Source organism: Calonectris borealis, chromosome 24 (genome assembly GCF_964195595.1).
Source record: "Calonectris borealis chromosome 24, bCalBor7.hap1.2, whole genome shotgun sequence".
NCBI classification, from domain to species: Eukaryota; Metazoa; Chordata; class Aves; order Procellariiformes; family Procellariidae; genus Calonectris; species Calonectris borealis.
This window is the reverse complement of record NC_134335.1, coordinates 6,466,827-6,490,406: the sequence shown is the minus strand read 5'-3', so window position 1 is coordinate 6,490,406 and position 23,580 is coordinate 6,466,827. Positions and strand designations below refer to the sequence as shown.

General features: G+C 45.3%; 2 protein-coding genes across 14 annotated transcripts in view; one reads left to right on the top strand and one right to left on the bottom strand.

The window, feature by feature from the left end:
• The window catches only part of APLP2 (amyloid beta precursor like protein 2), a 48,022-nt gene extending 46,187 nt beyond the window's left edge, over positions 1-1,835 (bottom strand). For 6 of the 8 annotated variants that reach the window (XM_075173061.1, XM_075173053.1, XM_075173054.1 and 3 more), the window contains exon 1: positions 1,665-1,819. In XM_075173061.1, the coding sequence (XP_075029162.1) occupies positions 1,665-1,745 (81 nt within the window). In that variant the 5' untranslated portion in view covers positions 1,746-1,819. Of the gene's footprint in view, positions 1-1,664 lie in introns of all 8 variants that reach the window. The other 2 variants (XM_075173059.1, XM_075173060.1) reach the window with 2 other exon arrangements.
• Positions 1,836-19,933: 18,098 nt separating this feature from the next.
• The window catches only part of PRDM10 (PR/SET domain 10), a 46,574-nt gene continuing 42,927 nt past the window's right edge, over positions 19,934-23,580 (top strand). For 5 of the 6 annotated variants that reach the window (XM_075173045.1, XM_075173047.1, XM_075173046.1 and 2 more), the window contains exon 1: positions 19,973-20,103. The gene's annotated coding sequence lies outside the window, so the exon portion shown is untranslated. Of the gene's footprint in view, positions 20,104-23,580 lie in introns of all 6 variants that reach the window. The other variant, XM_075173044.1, reaches the window with a different exon arrangement.

Genomic DNA, 23,580 nt, shown 5'->3' with positions numbered 1-23,580 from the left:
CCTACCACCACGGCAATGCCACGTAACCTGATCTTGGCATCAGCTCGGCGCCCTCAGAGCAGCCCTACCGAGTCTTAAGTTATCTTCCCCGCAAGAGAACGTCCACACAAGTTTTTCCAAAGACCACTATGGCCACGTTCCATTGATTTATAGAAATTTAACAGAAGGACTGGTACAAAGCAGATGCAATACTATTTCCCAATAGCAGCTGAATCAGCAAAAGTCATTGACTACACTAATTTCACAGGACACGTTAAAATATTGAAGAACCATGCTCATTGCCAGTTAGTAATTACCGCCAGCTTAGGGCTTCAGGTTTTTGCATCGCACCGAGGTAGATGTTCTGCCTAACCAAGCTTGTTAAATTTTACTGTAAACTGCCAAATCAAGCCATTTACAAGTAGCCACAAGCCTGTTCTTTATCCATCCCTAAGTAACTCAGAATCTATACAGGACGGATGTAGCCGTTTTGCATTTCCAAACAACATTCAGGTGTAGATTATTAAACTCTATTTATGTGCCATGTTTGAAGCTCAGCATGTACTTTGCTCTTTGTTTTGCTGTTTCACTCTAATTGATAGGCTATAGCGTGAAGTTTTTAAATCAACAAGATTTTTTTCCTATCCATCTTGTCGTTTAGAAAGCTAGATTACACGAAGTTTTTATTTTTAGGGATAAAGTTAGACTTTCCCCCTTCCAATTACCTTGCGATATAGAAATACAAATGTAATATCTATTCATATACATACACATGTATATACACACACACACGTATATATACACATGTATATACACACACGTGTGTGTATATACATGAATTGTGGCATCTCAGCCATTTCTATATTAAATGCACAGCCTTTACACTTGGCTGAAGCATCCCCTCCGAAAGATAAGGTAACAGTTCAAACCCAAAGATTTATTCGGGATCTATCAAACGGATAGCAACCAAATGGATTCGTTTAACCGGGGCTTTTCTCGACGAAATTGCCCTCTAATACTCTTCTAAGCTTCTAGACCAATCTGTAGCTCACAGCTCTTGCTACCGTGCCAAGAATGCAGAGGTCACTTCTCCAAAAAAAAAACAAAAAACAAAAAACCCCAAGCATCCCAGTGAAATGAAGCTGCTAAACCATGCGATCTTTGGCCAGATAAGAGACCTGCGGTATCTGGTTGGAGTGCTTTCCTGAAAACAAGGGCAAAACACCAACTCATCACCGCCTATCCCTAGGAGGTCTCGCAGAAGCCGGTCAACCTCCAGGTCCTTCCATGCACGCAGAGACACCTTGAACACGCCGCTTATCTTCCACCTTCACAACCGCAGCCCAGCTGCAGGTTGACCCCCGGCGATAACGCAGCAAACCCACCCCCCAGCCCCCCGCTAACTCGCTGCCCCGGGGAGGGGGGGAAACACCCCAGTAAGATGGCCGAGAAAGTCCCACCTCGGCTGCGCCGGACCCCGGTTTCCCCACCGCCTCTCCTCCACCTCCAGACAATGCCCGGCCCTCTCCGCCCCCGCGGGCGGCACCGGGAGAGCCCGCTCGGAGCGGGGCCGCACCCGCTACCTCAGCCGCCTGAGGAGAAGGGCAGCGGCACGGAGCCCCCAACGGCCGCCCGCGCGCCCCCAACGGCCGAAGCCCGGCCCCCCCCCACCAGCCTCTACCCACCTCGATGTAGCCGGCGAGCGTCGCCGCGGGGCCGGCGAGCCCCAGGAGGAGCAGGAGGGGGAAGCGCAGCGCCGAGCCCATCGCCGCCACCGTCGTCCGCCGCCGCCCAAGCGCTACTGCGGCCTCGGCGGCGCGTCGGGAGCCGCCTCGCGAGGCCCCGCCCCCCCCGCCGCCCTGCCCTATCGCGGAGATGCGGAGGAGTGACGACCCGCAGCCCCCGGCTGGCGGCCAATCGCCGCGCCGCCAAGGAAGGCCGCCCCTGCCCCCGGGTGAGTAAGGACGTCTGGGCGAGGGAGCCACGCCCCCCTTCCCCGCTACCAGCCAATAGGAGGAAGCGCGGGGCAGGCTGCCCCGCCCACGGGGGGAAAGCGCCCTGCCCTTGCCCCGCCGGGAAATGGCGGCCAAAGCTGAGGGCAGAGGCGGCGGGGAGGCCCTGAGGGGAAAGGCGGGGCGGGGAAACACCCCGGGGGGGATTTTTCACCCCTCTCTTATTTTAGAAATTAACAGCTCACGTGAAATTCCTCACATCGAGAGCCTAACAGGCTGTATGGGGGTCCGTGGACCAAAAGCCCTCCGGCCTCCTTGCTTCTCCCCGCCACTACGACGAGGAGGGGGGTTCCTGGGGTAATAAAAGGAAAACGCAGAGGTTTCCTCATCTAAAAAGAAAACAACGAGGTTTCCCACTCTAAAAAGAAAACCATCTCTACATCTATCCCTGATTTCTTAAAACCCTTCACCCATGGTGCTACCACCAAGCTCCGAGCCCCTCGTTCTGCAATAAAAACCAAGAGAGTTGTGTTTTTTCTTTTTCTTTTTTTTTTTTTCCATAAAAGACAGTTAAATAACAATCACAGGTTGCTCCATCCCACCACCAACACCGAGGGCGGGTGCTCGCCGGGCACCACCTAGAAGAGATGACAGCACACGTGTAAACACAGCAAAGCTCGCCGTAAACTTTAATTAAACAATGGGCACATATCCCCCTGATGCATCATCATCATCATCATCACCTTCTCCAGTTTGCACCCCGGTCGGTGTGAAACAGCCGTGCCTCCGGTTTCTTTTGAACGACCGGAGCGCGTCACCGGTTTCTTTTAGCGCAGATGTTCCGCCACAGCTGGTGCCACTATTTAAGGACACGTTTCTGGCTTTAAAACCAATTGCGCCAAATTTGCATTGGCGCTATTTTAATTTCACCACATTACTTATAAAAAGGAATAATAAAAAAAACCCATCTTTGTACAAAATGTCGCGTCATTATAAAACATTTCCATTCTCAACTTCCATATTCTTTAGTGTCTCTCACAAGCGCCGTTTTCTGAAATGGTTGAAGGGAATATTGCTGAAATGTTGCAGATGGGGGTAAATCTGTACAAGAGATCAATAAGCAGCCCAGTTTTAATTAAAACAGCTGACCGGTCCACTAGTCACTTATTATAGTCTCTTTTTTATGCTGTTTGAAAGCCTTTAAATCTCTCTTACTGCAGTACTCTGACATATGTAATTTTCTTTTCAACTTCGCCAAATTCAGTTGGAAAATGGAGTTAACAAGTTCGTTTTGAAAACTGATACATTTTAATGTAAATATTTTATTGTGCAATATGAATACAAGAGTAAATAACAGGACATTCTGAGCTAAGCTTTTCACTTTTCTTAAAAAAGGAGGTATTTTTTTCTCACCAGGCCATAATGTACAAACTCTTTATAAATCTCTGGATAGGGGCTTTCATTTGAGGCTGAATTTATACAGCATTTAAAGCGCTCTATAAATTAATACATTTCGAATACTTAATACTTACATAGTGCTTGGTGAGTATTAATTTACTTTTACAACCCCTCCATGAGCTAACACATTTGGAGGATGGTGAGAAAGCTGGGGGAAAGAAAAAAAAAAAAGGACTTGTTAATTTGGGTATGTGAAGACTTGACTTTTGGGGCAGAGCAGAGACTGAAGCAGTTGGATGCAGGTCACCGAACACCTCTTGCAATCAAGTCTAAGTACAGAGGCATGCAAAGCATGAGGGCCCTCATCAGAGTCTGAATTTCCACGGCCACGTGGTGCCACCAGTACCACCAGAATACACCTAGTCCTCTGCCTCAGCGTGTTCAGATATAATAATTTACGGTAGGACAGCGGCTGTTAACACAAAAGCAAGCAGCATCCCCATACGCAGGCATGACGTACCAAACAGACACTTGATTCACTTTGGAGTATTTTTACTGAGGCAGCCTTGATTGCAACAGCGTTATCCTCGTTTTTCTGAAAAGCAATTTCAATCCGGTGACTTTTGGGGAATTCTCACAGATAAGCACGAGGTACGACCTCAGCTTCTTTCTCACCTCCAGTAACGTAGCCTTCTCCTAGTGCTACGCTGCAGACACACAACGTGTAAGAGCCCAAGTCCTGCCGCGAGGCTGCAACACAGCGTATTCCGCTTCAAAGGCAAGACCACCACTGCTCAGTTCACTACCGAAAAAACAAGCAACAAATAAAAATTGGAACTCATTAAGAATAACCGATTCCCCTTTATATAGAGATCAGTCCTCCCCGGGAAAAAAAGTCACCAGAAAAAAAAGTTCTAAGCCACCAGACCTCGTTCTTTCCTTGGTGGTCATCAAGAGCTCTGTACGCAACTGAATTCATGTGGCTGCTGGGTGGCAGGGAGGAAGGGAGATGGAGACAGAGTCTCCAGCAAAACACAAATGCGATTCTAGCAGTTGAAAAACGCCAAACACTTTCAGCGGGGAAAGCTTTGGAGACGGTTGCTTTCAGATGAGTACGAGTCAACACAGGAACGGCAGGTTACGCGACTGCAGGTATGTTGACACTCGCAATGGTCATGGTTAATGCAGCGTGTAGATATTTTCCAGATGAGAACTGGTAGTTATCTGTTGCCTGTGACAACAGAACCACTTTGAATGAACGCTGCAAGTCTGCGGCGTTCCCTGGAACACCTTTCCTGTTGTTAACCCTGTTAGGTAGGTGGCAGCTTTCATTTCCTTCCAAGAATCCCATTTTATATGCTTGGTACCAGGACTTTTCCCAGCACATCTGTACTAACGAAGCACTGAGAATCTCATCCTCACCTTCGGCTGCTGCTGTTTATCCTGTAAGAAATGTTTCAAGTGAACATGTCTGCCCATTATCACTTGCAAGACCACAACTGTGAAAATGGAAAGAGCATATTTATGATTGCAAAAGCGTGTCCTGAAAGGGCAATGTTGAAGTCTTGATAAAAAGGGCAAACAGAAGTCAGCGAGGAACGTGTCTGGTACCATTAAAGTCACTGGGAGCAGCAACTTTAGCAAACTGATGTGCTGAGATCCTGCCAGTACCTGGAGAATGAGTTCACAGAAGTGAGAAAGTCTTTGAATATTCTCACCATTCTCTTAAACTCCACAAGTTAAAGCATAAAATTGATCTAGCCTGTGAATGGTAATGTTACACAGCTCTTTTAATTAAAAAACTTGATTGAAGATTTAAATGGTGGATCATATTATTCATACTAGCTCTGCATGACAGGTACGTGCAAGTTAGAGGTTGCAGAGGTAGAGCTGAGTCAGCCTTGGTTTTAGGAGGTAGAATGTAAACTGAATTTAGAAAATGACTACAGCACGTGGTGGGCTTGAGTAAAGAGAACTCCTTATTCCGGCACAGTTCAGCAATATAAGAAATACTAAACAGTGCTTCTAGAAAAAAATATACCACCCAACTTGCATGAATGATACATAGTTAACAGCCACAACTCATCACGAGCCATACTGCGCTTCGGACAAGACCTCTATCTGTTAACAAGGCTGTACGAGGAGCGTAAAGCAATGCAAAACTTTCACTGGCCGACTAAAACTTGATCCAACATCCAGCTATGTAAGTGCCTTTGGGAAATAATACCTCTCCGAAACCCATGAATAACATCAGAAAGTTGCCAAGGTGCTCTGGAATTGGACATCTGTATTTGGCTGCAAAATTTCTTTGAGGAGGTCTAGGGTTCCTGCAGTTTTGCAACTCAGTCTTCCATCTGCAACTCAAAAGGACAACACGTTGCAGACAAGGTGTAGAAAGTCCAGCAGCAATGAGATGAAGGAACCCGCTGAAGAAACTGGGCTTAAGATATAAGGCATACACAGAGGACGAAGATGTTCCATAGAAAGAGGTTAACAGAAAAGACGCAGAGACCTTCTAGGCCTTGAAAGATAATGCAAGGCAGACAGGAGTTTAAAAAAAGAAAGGTGATTTCTATGAGAATACAATGAAGTGAAGAAAAGTGAAAGGCTGGAGAATAAATAAGAACAGATGCACTGCAAGAGGAGTCGTACCTTAAAAACAGGGATAAAAGGAGTAATTGCAGGCATGAGGAAAAACAGCTCAGGAATCTGTGAAAAGGAAGTGACACAGTAAATAGTGGTGGACAACAAGCCTTTCTGTTTCTACTCAAAGACATCTTTAAAAGGGCTTGGCAGGGAAGGGAGGAAAAGTCTACCCTTTATGGTATCGATGAATCCTTAACTCTTGATGGCCATCTTCCTACTGCTCTGTTCTGTGTCTGAATCTGGCTTTCACATAATAACCTCATGCAGGTATTCTGAGATTTTTCTGGGGGGAGGTTTAAACAGCAGTTTGTGCTATGTTAATCTCAAACAGCACGACCCTGGTCTACAGCATGTAACAGACTGTTAAGGAACCTATCGTAACGTTAATGCTAACTCTACCATAACTGCAAACTTCAAAATAACCCCTTCTTTTAGGTTTAGAAACATTACTGCTTTGCTGAAGCACAGCAGCACAGAAAAGATGGCAACGCATTGGAAAATGAAAAACACATCAATCGAGGATGCTTAAGGCTAGCACAACAAGAGCTCAAGGAAGCCGCTGCTCCTTCAGTACTCTGCAGATGAATCTTAGCATCCGGAAGGTGTCCTAAGTCTACGATCTCCTCTCATTTTCTAGATGGAGAGCAAAACCAATGATCACGGTGAATTTAACTGGACAATTTGTCTGACGAGGAAGACTACCCAAGATAAATGCAGCGTCTGAAAGATACAAGCAATCCTTTTTGGAACAGATTTGCACATCTGTAGGATTCACTATCCAGGAAAGGAAATTACCTCCAATATATAATTCAAGAGAGTAATGAGCCCACACTCAGATTTAGGATCCCAAATGCAAAAATAGAAGGCAGCCTAACCACCTTTTTAGCTAACCGTCAGTTTTCAGAATATACAAACTGGGTATTTATGCTGCTCATTTTCTCTCTCCAGATGGATGCGAGGTTTTGGGCGCTGGCAGGATCTCAAGGCAGAATAACGCCTGACGCTTCTTCAAAGAGCTGTAGCAAACACTTAACCTGACGCATGGAACCCCAAAGGCAGGGGGTCTAGGGTGTCTTGACAAATAAAGGCATAGTCAAGACACTGCCGGGAGAGAGGAAGGAGAGGCTGCAGAAAATATTGAGTAAACTCTCACCCTCTTGCATCGTCATATCTTCCTACAATGGGCTGAAGGCGTCCTGTCATCTTTATCTCTTCTCGTCCACCTGTGAAGACAGAAGTGTCATTTAGTCTCTGAAGATGGCAGGATCAGTCGTTGATACATCAAGGCAACCAAACCATTCCAACTTAAATAAGCTGAGCAGTGCAACTTAGGGTAGAGAAGCCATGTAAGAGCTTAAAGAGGAAAAAAAACACAATTAAAAGAAATCCACCAACAACCGAGCATATTTTCCACAGATATTGGCTCATTATGATGCTGAAATTTCTCCTGTTGTCCTTGGACAACGTTTCTTTCCTCTCCCCTCGTCTGCTTGCCGGTCTCACTCAGACAGTCTCATTTCAACAGTGTGAAAGGTTGTTCATTTTATAGAGGTCTTTCATGAAAGATGAAAATTCAAATATGTTATAATTAGCTGCAGTTCCACATAAGTCAGTATTATTGCAGCTTTTATATTAGATCTGAATTTGTCCCACGAATGTGTGTGTCAAATATTAGAGTAGAATGATTAATGATATCACACATAACGGAAGGATTAAGCATTGATGCAGGAGAGTTGCTCGAGAGGAACAATTTTAACTTCTTTCTACTCAATTTATTTTTGTCCTGTACTGTAAAAGAAACCTGAAATAGAAAATAAAAATGGCTTGTATTACTGGCAAGCAAAAGAAGAGATCTGATTCATGATTGAATTCTTCATTCAGTATTCATTGGTGGATTAAAAGCCAAATCATCTTAACAAACGGCACGGCAATGAACAACATCAAATATAAAAACCTCAGGACTTGTCCTGCTGAATAAACGTAGAATCATTTCCAGCAGCTTTGAAGATAAGTGCAATTCAACAACAAAAAATCTACCCCTCCCTCCGCAATCAGGCCTGATTCAGTGCCTGTTACATCAGGCATCATGGAATAACCTGTGCTAACAAGCTCTTTTATGGCACACTGAAGATGCCTTTTATTCCCCCCCCCCATCGCTTGTTTGTGCGGTTACTCAGTTTGCAAGCAACAGGGTGTGTTAGGAAGTAACTTATGACAGAGCAACAGACAATAAGGAATCTTAAAATGTCTAGGAGACATGTCACGTCTGATACAGCAAAGCTTTATTACTGGGAACTGTTGTTTTCCATCAGCTGCATGATACTTTTAAGTGCTTATTTTTCTGGTGCACTTAAAAGCAACACACCAAAAATCCCCTCCTTACTCACTTTAATTTGATATCAGCATAGAGAGCTGCAGTTTGCACCATACTATTTAAACAAACATTAAGGTACATTTCCTGTTACAATCATCATTAGAAGCCTCATGGCTCCCAACCACCCATTCATTCATTCTTATGTCAACACAGGAATATTTATTTTAGTTTCTTGAAATGCACACCCTGGAGACAAGGGAGTTGTGCACCAGGTACCTGCAGCTTTGCCCGCCGGTGCCTGCCACCAGACCGCACTTTGGGAAGGAGCTGAAGGGTCTTGCGCTGATTAGCAGCCTAGTCTTCAACGCGCCTAGGGGGAAATCAGCGGGATTTTGGAATTCCAGGCACAGGAATTCACATTTGCAGACCTCGCTCTACAACTTCTTTTCTAAATGCCCCAAATACAGACAGTGCTCTCTAGTACTATTTATTTATAAGCTCATTTAAGAGACTGGCTTCATATTCTGCACCGGGTTTTTTATAACCTTTGAAACATACAGGTCTTTGGAGGGCCGCAAGAAAATGAGAAGTAGCAGTACTTTCGCAGCTTTCAAGCTCCTAAGGCAGCAAGTAGTCAGAATATAGGTTCTCTTGGCGATAAGAAATAAATACATGTATTTGAAGTCTGTTTCAGTTGAATAAAGGCATACAGCAAGACACAGCTGAAAGGAACTGGGACATCTGAGTAGAAGATGAATCCCAACGTCTCCAAGGGAAGGAGTGGACCGCCTACAACTTCCACCCGCAAACCTGTGGCCCGAGGGGAAGAACAGCCCCCTCGATTCCTCTCCTGAATCACATTTCCTCAGAAGATGAATCAGCCCCCGAGAGATCTTTGTTTTAACAAAAGCCATGTTGCTTCTCCTGTAACTTTCTGATTGTCTTTTCCCATGTCTTGCAAAGGGCTGAATTAAAAGTCGCTCTTTTTTATTTTACAACTTTTTTACTATGATTTTCCCTCGCGCACGGAGAGAGTAGCTTGTGCTCTTGTCCTGCTTTGCCAAAGGCTGAAGGTCCCTTTTTTCCCCCCAACAATAAAGGCATTTTCCCCCACGATAATGAAAACACCAGTCGGCAGGACAGCTTCGCACCGATACCAGCGTATTCTGCATTTTATGAAGCAAATTACAAGGCTTCTTCCAAGTCTACGTTTTCCTGCCTTGTCTCAGTCATTTGGTTGACTCCCTAAGGTCTCTACCGAGATGTAGCTCATTGGCCAAGTTATATAAAAGGAGTCTTAAGTAGAGCACTCTATTGAGGTTTGAGTTTTCCCTTTAAAATGCAAATGGCTGGTACTTAATTCCCTTTTGGGATTTAAGAGCTGAATTTAAAATGGGAAATGATGATACAAAAATATACTTCAGAAAGCATTGCAGTATGAGTAATGAAACATTCGCCACATGAATACAGATTCTTCTGGTCAGCCAGACATCTTCATTTATCTGCATTTTAATAGCTTCCCTCAGAACTGCTTTTGGCTAAATTTTTCCTCAACATATTACCTGGTGCAGTCTCAGTGGACTACAGTGAGGGCAAAATTTGACCACGTTTTCTATTTTTCAAAATGTCCTATATTGGCACATTTAAATACATCAATATTCTATCAGGTATTATAAATATCTCCCTCTTTTCTGTTAAAAAGTCTAACAAGACCTTTTCCATACTTTCTGAAAATACAGCTGGACGATAGAACGGTTTGCCAGCTCCTTTGTTGACTGGAACGGCTAAAAAGCTATCCAAAAAAGCATTTACTTAGCGAAGATGTTAAACCAATATTTACTTACCAATTTCCAAAGGAACATCTTCCATCTCACTTTTTCAGAATTACCAGTTTATTTCTAAGGGGAAAAAAATAAGCATATATAATTGTCCTTGGATCAATTTATGCTTGTGCACACACAGACACACCCTGACAACCTTACACGGACCTGGGAGATGCAGAGTGCTCTAACCTGCATTTAAAATTCAGAGCGCTCCGCTCCTTCCACGATCAAGCCTTAAGTAGCTCAACTGGATTCCTTGTACTTATTCTGTCTTCTGGAAAATATACCTTTACATAACCCTTCAAGAGAATTCATTTCTATGCACATGGACACCGACACAAAGTTTTAATAAACTTTACACCGGCAAGGGACGGAACTGTGTCATCGTGATATAAAACCCACAGATCACATGTCTAAAAGGTAACAGCAAAGCTTCTAGCCTAAGTTTAGAAGGGCCTAGCCCTGTGATCTAGTTGTAGAACTAGAAATTAATTGTATTTGGATACACTTGCTTTAGCGCATGGGTGCAGAGCCGGAGCACATGCAGGGGGTGAAATAGGAGCAGACGCCAACCCAGGTCCCCCCCGGCCAACGCTACCTGCTGATCCAGCATCGACTGCAGCAGCCCAGCGCGGGCATGCGGGTAGATCTCTTGGCAGGGTCAGCAATTAAATACCTACACCACCTCAAAACCTGAAAAACAATGAATTACACAAGTCTCATTTCAAGTTCTTCCTCTGTCTATACAAGAAGAGATAGAATATATCAAATATTCAAACTTCTCCTTTTTGCCCTTCTTTTGTTTCCATGTTTTTCTGCAAATTGCCTAGTGTCCAAGTTCTCTGGGCTCTGTTCTCTCATTTTTGTTACAGACTGACTTCAATCAAACCCTAGATCTAAGAGTCCCCAAACAACCAACAAAGAATGTATTTCAGTACGTTAAATTTGAGAAGTCACAATAAGGGCTGTGGTATAATACGGTGATATCACTCACAAAGGACTATTACTTCATTGTGAATGAAAACAGCATCTGGCACAGAGCAGGAAATAATTTACGGAAAAAGCATCCAAGTAGTACAGCAACGACAAATAAGAATCAAATGAGTTTACGGCTACGTAAGTTGTCCTCTTCATTAAAGGTTCTTGCATTGTGAAAATGTTTCTTTAAAGTAAGGGAAGGAAAAATACCGCACACTTTAAGTCTTTTTTCTGCCTTCGACTCAAATGCTTGCCAATAGCTTTTCAACAATTGCATGATTCACTATTGAGTATTTAATCGTGAAAAAAGCCTGCATTCTGTACGGTAGAGGGCTCTTTCATTCATTTTTATTTTGTATTTATGTTATCAACCGACATGTCAGCTGTTAAAGAAAACCTGGTGAAAGACGATGAAAGGAGATAATACCCCAGCAGGTGTTACAGAAATACTGAATTGTCTTTTATTACACCTTTAATGTGTTTTTGCTGTGTTGCAGTTGCTCTATATTAAATGAAGTAGTATTTTGTAAAATATTTTTTCTACAGTTTCTGCAACCGCTATAACAGAAAGTGAACGAGTCAAAAAAAACCTAGTTAAGGGCCAAACTTAGGAAGAAAAAAAATGAAAACAGGCATCGCCAGCAGGTTTCTGCAGGGAATTAGTGAGGAGAGGGCAGAGAAGGGGAGCCAGGCTCTGGAATTCATTACAAAGATTAACATAGAAGGAGAAGTCTCATTACAACCTTTTGCATTTGAGGAGGACCACAAAGATGTGAAGTGGCTCATTCAACTTATTAGGGTATGCCTGAATGAAACAGAACTCACTCGGGAGATGAATTCAGCCTTATCAGACTGATCTGAGAAGTTTAAAATGACCTAGTCATCTTAGGTGTATTCCTCTCCTTTGCCTTCCTAAATACTTCAGCAACTAAAATAGTAACTTTCAAGACAATCTTACCACAGTGGCAAAAAAGACATTTCAGTGTAAAAATTGGCTACTGGTTGGACGGGCCTGCAGCTGCCAAGTCTCTTGATCAAAATGACTCCAAATTTGCTGTAAGAAATGCCCTTGCTATTACTGCGGTCCTCTATTATTTAGGCGAATTCACCAAGCCACAAATTTCAGAGCATTTTGAAAGTCAGGGGTCAAATTCTGGGATCCTTTGGTAAAACGTACAGCCCAGATCCTACCTGAGCTCCCACTGTAATGTATTAGCTTTAAAAACAGTCTTCCCCAGCAAATGGATTTTAGAGCACTGGGAAATATCAATTCTACTCTTGACAGCAAAACTCTTGAAACAAATCTCCAGAAGAGTCCCTGCAAAATCAAGGCAGAGCAAACCTAACGTGACACAGGACACACGAGCACTCTCAGCTGGAACTGCAGCAAATATTTTATTGTGAACTGCAGCCTCATGCTCAGGCAAGCAAATCCCAAATTTTTCCACTGTATGCAGGCTGAGGTTACAAGAGTTCAAAGCAACAGTTGAACAATTTTGTAATAACAGAGAAATGTTAAGTACTGTCATAACTGAGTTTGAAAGAATGCTCTCACCTTACTATGTAAATCTGCTGCTTTGAAGAAAACGCCTCTGTTTCGGGTCGAGCTGGCCAGGTGCCTGGGCACACCTGGAATACATAACATTTGGGTGCACCTGAATAACATCACATGAGCTTTGACAACGAGCAGTATTTCCTGCGAGAAAAAAAAAAAAAAAAAGAAGAAAAAAAAATGAGACTGGCTCAAAATAATTGGGTTATGTTCTGTTCACTAAAAGATTCTGGGGAAGCAGACTGACACGTTATTTCTTCGTAGCCTACAGTATCTGCATCCTTCCTCCGGTGTCATTTGTCTGAAGCACAGTGCAGGATCTGCCAGAATTCCCTGCTCTGGGCGGCTCTGTGCTTTTCCTCCGTGCAGCAAATTTTCATGTTTTTCCTGTCTGGCTGGCAGCAGGAGTTTTTCATTTGTAGCCATCTGCACCAGGGCAGAGGCTGTGGCTTCAATCTTAATGGCTGTCTCAGATGATACCGTTCTCTTTTTGTCAGCTTTAGAGATAAGGAAGCATTTTACTCTCTGACAAATCTTGGCACTTGCTATACATTTACTCCGTTTAATACCTACTGGCCTCCTAAGACACTTGTTTTCAAAGGCGTTCGGGTATCAGTCTATAGTGTGGGTGGAATATACTTACCTTTCAAACTCAGTTTAGTTTCGAAACATCCCCTCCTTTAAACTAATCAGTCACCAAGGTAAACATTTCTCTTCTACTGAGACAACTATCCTCTTGAAGGACACGTCCAACTGCAAAGAACTCCTCTGCAAAAATATTTTGAATGCAATCCAGAATGACATCTAAATCAATACAGCCCCACACTGCTGCAGGGTCAGGTACTCAAACAGGACACTGCAGTCTTCTATGCCAGAGACATTGATAGCAATGCAACTCTGCTAACACTGCAAAGGTTTTTTTTCCTTAATCATAAAATCCCAGAACCCTCTGGGAAAATTTCAGCTGCATTTTTCTTTTCAAAGGTCTAACTTTCTAATTGTTGTGATAAAAGATTGGGGAAAAACTTGAAAATATGGTGAGTAATGACTCAAAGCTCATGGGGAAGGGGGGGAAAAAAAAAAGTATCCAACCTCCTCCAAAATTGTAAGTTGTTGTTTTGAACCAGACCCACAAGCTTTTAATAAATAGGGTAACTATGCAAACATTGTATTTCAGAACTTGGGAAGAAAAACGCCAACACCCTACTATTGCCTAAAAACAGGACTGCTACAGGGACAAAGCTTTACCCACAGCACCTAAGCAGCAATGTAGCACCCTGCTAGGGACCTGAGGCCACTTAATAAATCTTCCGGATCCTGAGCAGCTTCACCTGGGGCCTCCACCCACAGACCCAGGAGCTCTATTTAAGCCAAGCCCTGGGAACCCATTTTGTGTCTGAATCATCCTGGAAGAGTGTTGAGGGTCTGGTTAGCTGGCTGTGAACCTCCAGCCTCACTTCTCCAGCTTGATCTTGAGTCTGCCTCGTGGATATGGACTTGGGAAGCGATTACTGGATTTTGTCTAATCCCGATTGTCCTTGTTAAGCTGCATCATGACCTGCAGATTTAATTCCTGCCTGGATCTCAGACCTGCCTCATCCTCTTCAACTTGCCTGATGACATGGATTCTTAAATGACCCTGACTACACCCTCTCCAGATATACCTTGTTCAGATGCCAAACAATGGGAGTATAGCTGGTGAGAACTTTAACAAGTTTAGCCATCTAGACTTTTTGGGTTAGAGCTAGAGACTTCCCAGGGGAAGATTTTTTTTTATCCTTAGAAATCCACAAGGGTTTCTAAAACGGCTTTGGAAAATGTATCATACAAGATGAAAGCTTCTTTCTAAATGCTCTGTTGCCCCACTCCAGCAGATGGGCTAGTAAGGCAGATGGGGGAATGAGGAACATGTTATACAGGAGAAGATGAAAGAACTGTGGCTTGCTTAGTCTAACAAAATGAACTTCAGGAGAGACTATGACTGCTGTCTATAAATACATCAGGAGAGTAAACACTGGGGGAAGAAAAAAGTCCCCTATTTACACTACATGAAAAATGTTGGCACAAGAACAAAGAAGTAGAAATGGGCCTTGGAGGAAAAACCTTCTCTTCAGGGACATTTTTAGTCTCTTGTTCAAGGCTGCAAGAACAAAAGTCTCAGTTTTTCCTAAGAGAAAGCCTGCTCAGGTTATATACTGTGGCATCTGTGATGGAGAGGACTCAGTGGCTTGCAAACTCCCCTGCCTGCTCCTACATCCATGAGAAGGTCAGATTTCTTAATTTCTAAATTCTGGGGAAGGAGGAAGACCGGCCATCTGACAGATACAATTATCTTTGTCTTTATACATATTGAAAAATAATACTGAGTTTTCCCAGCTAGGGGTTTTACTTTTTGCTATTGTATAAAAGGCCCAGATAAAGAGAGTGTACGGTTGGCACATATACTAAATTAGATCATAAAATATGATTTCTTTTAAAAAATGTGGCTGCTGTTTAAACATCTACCGTAAGTTATCACTGAACTTTTTTCCGTGTTGCCTCTCTTCTTTATCTACTAAGTATATATTTACCAAGTATATCCAGAAGCAGGAGGAATATCTCTGAAGATCCCTTCTTTCCCAACAGAGGCTGGGTAAGACTGACTCTATCGGCTCATCATCGCTTTTTTGAAAGCAACTATCAAAAGGATGTGTATTAACAAGTTCTTTCCCAGGCCTGGAGACAGGGAAACTTTCTAAAAAATGTAAAAATCCTTTAAATCCTGTAAATCTTTATGATGATTTTTTAAAGACTTCATTATAATGCCTAGATACAGTACTAATCTTAATAGACTATTCAACCTTTATTTCTATTCAACTTTCTAGCAAACTCAGAAATATAAAAAAGCATTCTTAATAGTTTTCTGAGTCATCCCAGCTTGCTTAATGGAGAGGAAACCCAAACAGCCTCTGCGTTTACTTTGCAGTTGATGCACAAATTATCTCCCGCTAATGACAATGCTTCTCCATAACCAGAACTGGATACTGGTGACACCTGGAGTGAAAAATCAGCCAACAAAGTTGGGGACTTTCAGTTAAGTGTTGTAAGCCTAATCACGGTTGAACATCTTTCCCGGAGAAGAAATGCGTGTACTAAATAAACAGTAATCCCAGATGAAGAAGTAGTTGACCTGGATTTGAAGTTGAACTACATCTGTCCGGTGCAGATTTCTGGGAAATGCTCCAATAATTAAGAAGTCTTGCAATGCAAAGAACAACTCTGCTGCATCGGTGTTCCTGTACTTGCCGTAGCCCGGTGAGCTTGGACACTTACTGGTACCACAACCACCCGGCTGCCTTGCTTAAGGGCCAGGACTCCACAGTAGCAGCTGTGCACAAGAAGAATGAAAAATATTTTTCTCACCCTGGAGAAGCTTGCAGACAGACCGTTTACATCAAAACTTGTGAACCACTAAACTCTCTTGGTTGATTTCTATCTTCCCCTCAATCCAAAGATCTCAAGACACCATCAGAAGCAGCAGCCGCCTTAATAAACACTCTTATAATGGAGTTGGGGAGATATTAGTGTGTGAGTGGCAAAGTGTTTTCCCTGCAGGCATTTTTGCAGCCAGAACTCACTTTTCCCATCCCTACACCACAGCATGGCTTTGCTAAATAGGTTCTCATGGCGAGCTGAAACGCTCCCTTTTTACCAAACGCACAGCAAAAGTTATGGGGGACTATATGAATTGTTTCCCCACTTAGTACTGTGCCCATTGCCTATATTTCTTATTAAATATTGGGGGCCAAATGCCATTTGGGTGGGTACAGATCAGGCAAAAGGGTAGCCAACAGTGAATGTATGTGACGAAATGCTTTCTCTAATGGTATGTTTTTCATTTAGTTTTCAGTAAAATCACTTTTAAAATTTTGAGATAATTAGGTAGATGCTATTAAAACAGACTAACCTCTAAACTTCTTTTAGTCAAATCTTTCCTTGCGGTATAAGGGGATTAATTCAGCTTCTCTTAAAAAAAAAAAAGTTCAACTTTTTTGGGGGGGAAAGGACCCCAAGAACCAAAGTAGGATAACTTGTATTTGTATATGTTTTACGTGAGGCCATCTGAATTAAATTTATTCCAGCTTGCTCTAAATCAGTAAATTCGTATCACTACCTTCACCATGTTTTGTATTCTCTGTGCGGGATGTAAAGTAATTACATTTCAGTTGCATTATAATTTAGCAGGTTCTAACAGAAACATGGAGAGAGCCGAAGTTTTTCCATCTTCTAGACTGGTGTTTTAAATCACAGCCAGCCGCTGACTTGCACAAGGGAGGTTAGATGGGTACCACAATGCATGGCCCAATTCTGTGCACAGTTTAATTTGGAAATCTAGGCGCGAGTACCTACTTATCATGCACAGATGTAGTCCGGGAGGTCAACAGGGCCAGCGAGGCATCGTCTGCTTCTGTAACTCAAATGAGTTTACAGCACTTGAGCATTTTTCGTGGTCGTGTTTTAATCTACATGCTTCTCAAAATGGGATAATGTCATCAAGAAAAATCAAATTACCCCAACGAAGGCAGAAACAAAGAGGTATAGACAGGAAGAGAACAGAAAAGCTTTCTAGGAGGTCTGAAAGACAGAGGGTTGGTGAGCAGCTTCAGGGGACTGTGGTCCAAGCGCGGGAGGTTTGCTTTTAAGGCAAAGGCTTGTGGCAGTGGTTTTACTAGGTGAAGGGAATGGATGAAGAGGGTCAATGAAAGAGTTGGGTCAAAAAGATATTTGCAAGTAAATGAAATGGGGTGAGACTGCAGTATGCTATTTCCACCTGGAGCTTGAAACGAGGGAGAAAAGGGCCCTCGGCGGGAGATGTCAGTACACACGCTTCGGTGTGGGAGACGGTGCCGCGGTCTGGAAAAATGAGCCTGGTAGTGGCCACGGGAAGAGACAAAACAGGCAAGACAGGACACAGGCAGCGGAGGCAGTGCTGAAACAGCAGTATACAAACGAGGTGATGCAGAGATGGAGGTACAGATCTGATGACCCAGGAGATGAGGGGAAAAGGAGAATTCAACAAAGGGTTACAGCAAATATAGGTGAACGGGGAAATTATTTGATGTAGCTTATTTGAACTATGGAGATTAGAAGTAAATAAATAACGTAATGTGAAGGCTTCTCTCTCTGACAGCAAGAGGCTATGGGAAAAACAAAGCCTGTGCTGGAGCATCAGAAACAACATGTTAAATGTGAGAAATACAATAGGCATTACATCAGATTCCAGATACTGCAGATGACGAATCAGACCAGCATGCTGCTTCTGCATCTGGCAGTTTGTTGCATCCACCGTACGCTTGCACCGAATCAGTCTTTCTAAGCTAAGAGGGGAAAAAAATAACCTGTGGAATAACTTTCAGAACGTGACCGGGAAAGGACAGCCCTGAGGTCCTGTGCTGTTTTGTGCCCAATTGTAGAAATACATGTTTGCATCGGAGTCAGTAAGTCATCAAAATGTTAGGGAGACTCCTGGAAATCCCAAATAAAAATGCAGTACTTTGAAAATGCTTTGGTGTTTTTTTTTTTAAATGAATACAAAATGCTGTTAAGACATATAAGACATATGGGAAATAAAGCGGTTTTGTTTGGTCTTACGTATTTCCTTGTGCTATTTGTTATCCCAACATTTCGGCATGGTATAATGAAATCAAAACTGTTTCTGCAGAGTAGAGGAATAAATCGACTCCATAACTTTAATAATTCAAGTTAAGAGAACTGCCCAGAGGCATTGAGCAGTATTGTGGATGGCAAAAAAAAAAAAAGCCCAACAAACCTCTAATGGGGTAACTAATTCTGCTCATTTCAGTTTTAAAATTCTTTCTTATCTAACAATTTAAGGTTAAGTTACTAAGCACAAGTTAGAAAATTCGCATCTCTCTTTTTACCTTAATTGTTCATGGAAGAGACAGGTCAGTACAACAGGGGATGATTGCAATATATACCTGTGCCTCTTAATTTATAAGACTAGATCAGGCTTTAAAAAGGCAGACCTAATGGGGAAGTAAGCTTAATTGCACCAAGATCTGACCCTCCCACTATTCTCCTAGGGCAGAGAATGAGCAGAATCAGTTTTTGTAAAAGCGGTGATTCATCTTTCACCAAAATTTACCCTTCCTCTGGGTTTTGGGTCAATTGGCCACAATAGCCCCTTGCAGGATCCGTAGCTGCCCACGCTTCAGTGAAACAGTGTTTATTATGTACTTGCAGTTCATGAAGCCGCTTGGAATAAACTTAAAAGGTACTAAACACAGAGTTCGTCTTATTTAAGAAATATCTACTGAACTACTCCATCAATAGCTTTCTGAGCATATGCTAATCACAAATAAGGAATAAGAAAAGCAGTATTTTTCCGTGCCATCGTAATACAAACACCTCTTTAAGATGACCAGTGACAAAAGTATGGCAATAACCCCACTGGAATGACCAATTAGTTAAATTTTGGAACAATAGTAATTATTATCCTTCTCTGAGCTGACATTTAGGACTCAGACACATATATCATGAAAAAAAAGAAATGCCAGCGCCAGTCTGGGTCCCTTTAGGCAGAAGGAGCCCTTTTGGGGGCACTTCCTCATGGGCTGACCCTCGACAGATATTAATAGCTCTTGCTTCAGCTTTTAATTTATCAGTAAAATTACAGCGAAACCCGCTGGACTGTTATTTTTGACACAATTTCAGATAATTACACTCCGAGGGGCTGCGGGGGCTGCGGAGCGTCGCTGCTGGGAGGCAGGCACAGAAGCCCGCGAGGGATTTCGGGCTCATCTCCTTATCTAGCGGGGAGAGGGAGATGGACCCGGCCCTCCCTGCCGTGTAAAAGTGTGTGTGGGGGGGGCCCGGCCGCCCCCCCGCCCCGCTAAATCACTGCACGTCACTCGGAGACCGCCCCCCCGCTCCTCCCCGCCGGCAGGGGGCGCCCCGCCCTTCCCCGCCCTCCCAGCAGGGGGCGCTGCTCGCGTTCCCCCCCACACCTCCTCCCCCAGCAGGGGGCGGAGCGCCGCGATAAGAGGCGCGCTCTGATTGGCGGTAAGGCACCCGGCGGAGCAGAGCGGGGATGAGAGCGGCGCTCCCATTGGTCGCGCGCACCCGAGGGGGGGGTAAAGGCCCGGGCAGGGGTCCCCTTCCCCTCCCCTCCCCGTGGATCGGGGCCCCCCCCTTGCTCCCCGGCCCCCTGACCTGGCCGCCTCCGAGTCTTTTCTTGAAGACTTTTATGCCCCATCTTCGCGGGCGGAGGCGTTTCAACCAATCAGCGTGCGGCGCCGCGGCCTGTTGCCAGGCAGATTATGGTAATGAGGTCCGGGCGGCCGCCCCCCCCCTCCCGCTCTGCAGCTACCATTGTGAGGTGAGGACAGGTGGGGGGGTTTGGGGCCGCAGCGGGGCCGGCGGCGGCGGCCGGGACGCGGCACCCGCACGGGACCCCCTCAGGTAACGCGATGGGACGGTCCGGGAGGGAAGCCCGATCCGGGGGCGCCGGGGGGACCCGCCGGGGGTTTTGGACTTGTTGTTTTAGTCGCACCCAAGATGGCGCCCGGAGCTGGCGGCTCCTTAGCGCTGGGGACGGGATAAACCGTTCGCTCCCGCGAGTGGGGGGGGGGAGCCAGGGCGCAGTCATTCCCCTTCCCCCCCCGCGGAAGAGGTACAGTCCGCTCCCCCCCCCTCCCCGCCCCAGCCGGGATCCCCCACCCGACCCGGACAGAGGGAGAAGGGGCTGCCCCCACCCCTGTTTCCCCCCCTCCCTGGATGGTACAGTCCGGACCCCGGCACCTCAGTGGCGGGGGAGTGCTGGAGCCATCTTGGTCCCCGTCCCCCCCCCCAGCACTATGGGCGCCTCAGCCCGCCCCCCCCCCCCCCGTGGGCCGCTCGCTCCCCTCGCCCCGCGGTTATACCAGCTCCCCTACCCTCGGCTGCCGGGCCGTCCCCTCTCCTCTGCCCGCCCGGCGCGGCCTCTCGCCGCCAGCCCCCTTTCACCCCCCCCCAGGGCCGGAGTGGTTGGGGCTGACTGACCGTTGGGCGCCCTCACGGGGGGCTGATGGCGCCTCGCGCTTTCTCGGGGCGGGGGGGGGGGGGGGACACGGGGGACGGCGGTCGTTCCTCACACTGGGCAGCGGTGGCGGGAAGCGGGCGGGGGGGAGGGGAGCACTTGCGGCTTCTGATTGGCCGCGTGCCTCGCGCCCCTGCCTCCCATTGGCCTAGTTAAGGGAGGGGGTGTCGCACCCCTTCCCCGGATTGGCTGTTGTGGATGGCGGTGGTGGGGCGCGGAGGGTATATAAGGGGAGCGGGTGGGGAGGACCTGCAGTCCGGCTTGAGAGGAGCGGAGGGGGGGCTGTAACTGCTGCCCCCGTGGGGTCCCGTCCCACCCGAGGGTGGTGCCTGGGCGCCCTTTGGGCGCCAGTATCGGCCCCAGCAGGGAAAGGCTGCGGTCTGGGTGGCCGTGGGGCTTGGTGTGGAGGGAAGGCAGGCCTTTCCCCGGCCACCCTGAGGTGCCAGGATGGGGCTTGTGTGGATAGGCTCATCCAAGGGCAGAGCAGGACCAGGCCGGTGGGTTCGGGCCTTCTGCTGACGCCCATCGCGTGAGGTGGTTCCATCCATTGAGGGCTTGAAGGAAAGGGCAAGGCCTGTGTGTAAGCAGAAGCAGCTTCTGCAAGTGGAAGCTGCGGTGTTTGCCACCGCTCTGCTAACGTTGGTTGGTGTGCCGGTGGTGGTTGTCTCTGCCAAATACGCCTGTTCTTGTGGTCTGAGACACGGTTATAGCATGTGGCTGTTTGATCTTGTGGACCTCTTGCTACCTAGGTTTTGGTGTTGAGTTGCTGCGTTCCCCCCTTCCTGTTCCACAGCTACATTAAAAACCTGTTCATGGGAGCGTGTGAAGTTGGAATGGAAAAGTGAGGTCCTGGTGCTCTGTCTTTCAGAACTATTCATCATCCTAAAGGGACAACTCTCCCTTTATAGGGTTAGTTTCCCTGTACGAGACATCGCAAGCTATGCACGGTCACCTCTTACGCTCAACTGCTCATTGCAGATCCTCAGAAAGGATCTTGCAGTGGTCTGTAGATCAGAGTTAAAAACCTGGTTTAGGCTCCTGAGCTTCATAGTCCAGAGAGTGAAATGAACGGTCGGTGTTTGTGATGCGCTTTTTGGTATCTGTCTAGTGTATTACTGATATATTCGTGGTTCTTACAGGCCTTTAAAGAATGAACAAGCAGAAAGCTGGGTGTCTGCGTATCAGTGTTTCTCTTTCAGAGCTTCAGTGGGAATAGAGACTATTCTGAACTTTAGCTTTCTTCTGTTATTTTTTTCAATGATTGAATTTTTTTTCTTTCTATTTGTTATGTTAGATGATGAAATGCTAATGAATCATCAACTGATTTTACAAGAGGGTTCTTCGGGTCTTTTGTGGAAATAAAGTAATTGGCAGTCTCAAGCCTTCTAATGCCTTTGTTTCTAGGAAAAAAAAAAAGAAGTAAGAGGCTGTATTTCTCAAGTCAGTCCATAAATGGAGAACTTATCTCCTGAATTGTGATGATGCTTTTTGGCACTTTGCTATATGCGTGCTTAGGTTAGGTGTTTGAAATGAAGACAGCTTTATTATCTTGGTTATAGGATGAGATATTGATGTAGTTGTGATTATTATTATCTGATGGAATAATTGACAATTTGTTTTTAGAGAGAAATGGGTATGTCTTGTCGCTTGCTCTCCTCTGGCACCCTTACTCCTAACCTGCAAAGAAAATCCCTGGCTGAGCTGTCTTATGGTAATTTGCTCTGCAGTCAGCAGCTCCTTCCAGTGTGTTTCTGACCACCTGCAGCTGCTGTCAGCTGTGTAAACTGAATTTTAATTGACTTGTAAGTGTAGCTAATTACGGAGGCTGTTTTAGCATTGTGAATTTTGTTTTGACTTAAACATGAGATCGGGTCTATTTGTCACTTTTATTTCATTCTAGTGAAACACACAGAAATAGAAGTTGTGTTGTAGCCCTTAACTGGTGTTATACATTAAGTCCCCACCTGTTTTAAGGTACAGATAGCCTAATCTGTTCTCTGTGGGCTGTAGTACTTCAGAGAAGCAGCTATTCTGAAAGAGACAAGTTGGAGGGGGTTTTTGTGTGCAGAAACAAGGTAGTTTTGTCTGTTGAATTTTAAGAGCTTAAAGTAGACGGGTGATTTAATTCGGAGGAGAGGTGCAGAGGGGTGGGAGAGGGAGGGAAGAAGCAGCACCATCCGCTTGTAGGAAGAGGAACAGCCTCCTCCTTTAATTGACCGTAGCTTTGGGAAGAGTTGCCTGAGCAGGAGAAGGGATTGGGGACAGAAAAGATGGCAAGAAGAAGCTTGCCATCCTGGGGACCTCAGAGTACGAAACATTTGGAAGGAGGCGACGTGAAGAATGTGGTCACACGTTCAGGAAGCTGAGCACGGGAGGAGGAAATTAGTTGCTGGAGTGGATCTGTAGGTGTGGAGCAAATGGGAACAGAGGTGACCAAGAAGAGCGTGTGCCTAGATGGAAGCGTAATTAACTTTGTTTCTTTGCCCACGCAGAGGTGAAGGGCAGATAACTGTGAGAAACGCTCGGTTATACAAGAATCAGACTAAACAGAGATGTCCTTGGGGAGGGAACTGCATCTCCGAGTGGGTCTCGGAGGATTAGACCTCTCCTCTTGGGGCTCACTTGGAGTGCTTGGTTATCTCCTGTATTTTGTGGTGGAAACAGTTAGACTTTCAGCTACTTATCTGATACTCTGTGAGAGAAGAGGTGCCACAGGCTGTCCTGGGCACTGTCCCTTTAGGAAAAGGACTGTGTGACACGTCGGACGCAGTAGCGGAGGACTGGCCTCGAATCTAAGAGATCTCTGCCACTTCATTGTTGCTTTGATGATGGATGTGCCATAAGGATGTAGATAGATCGAT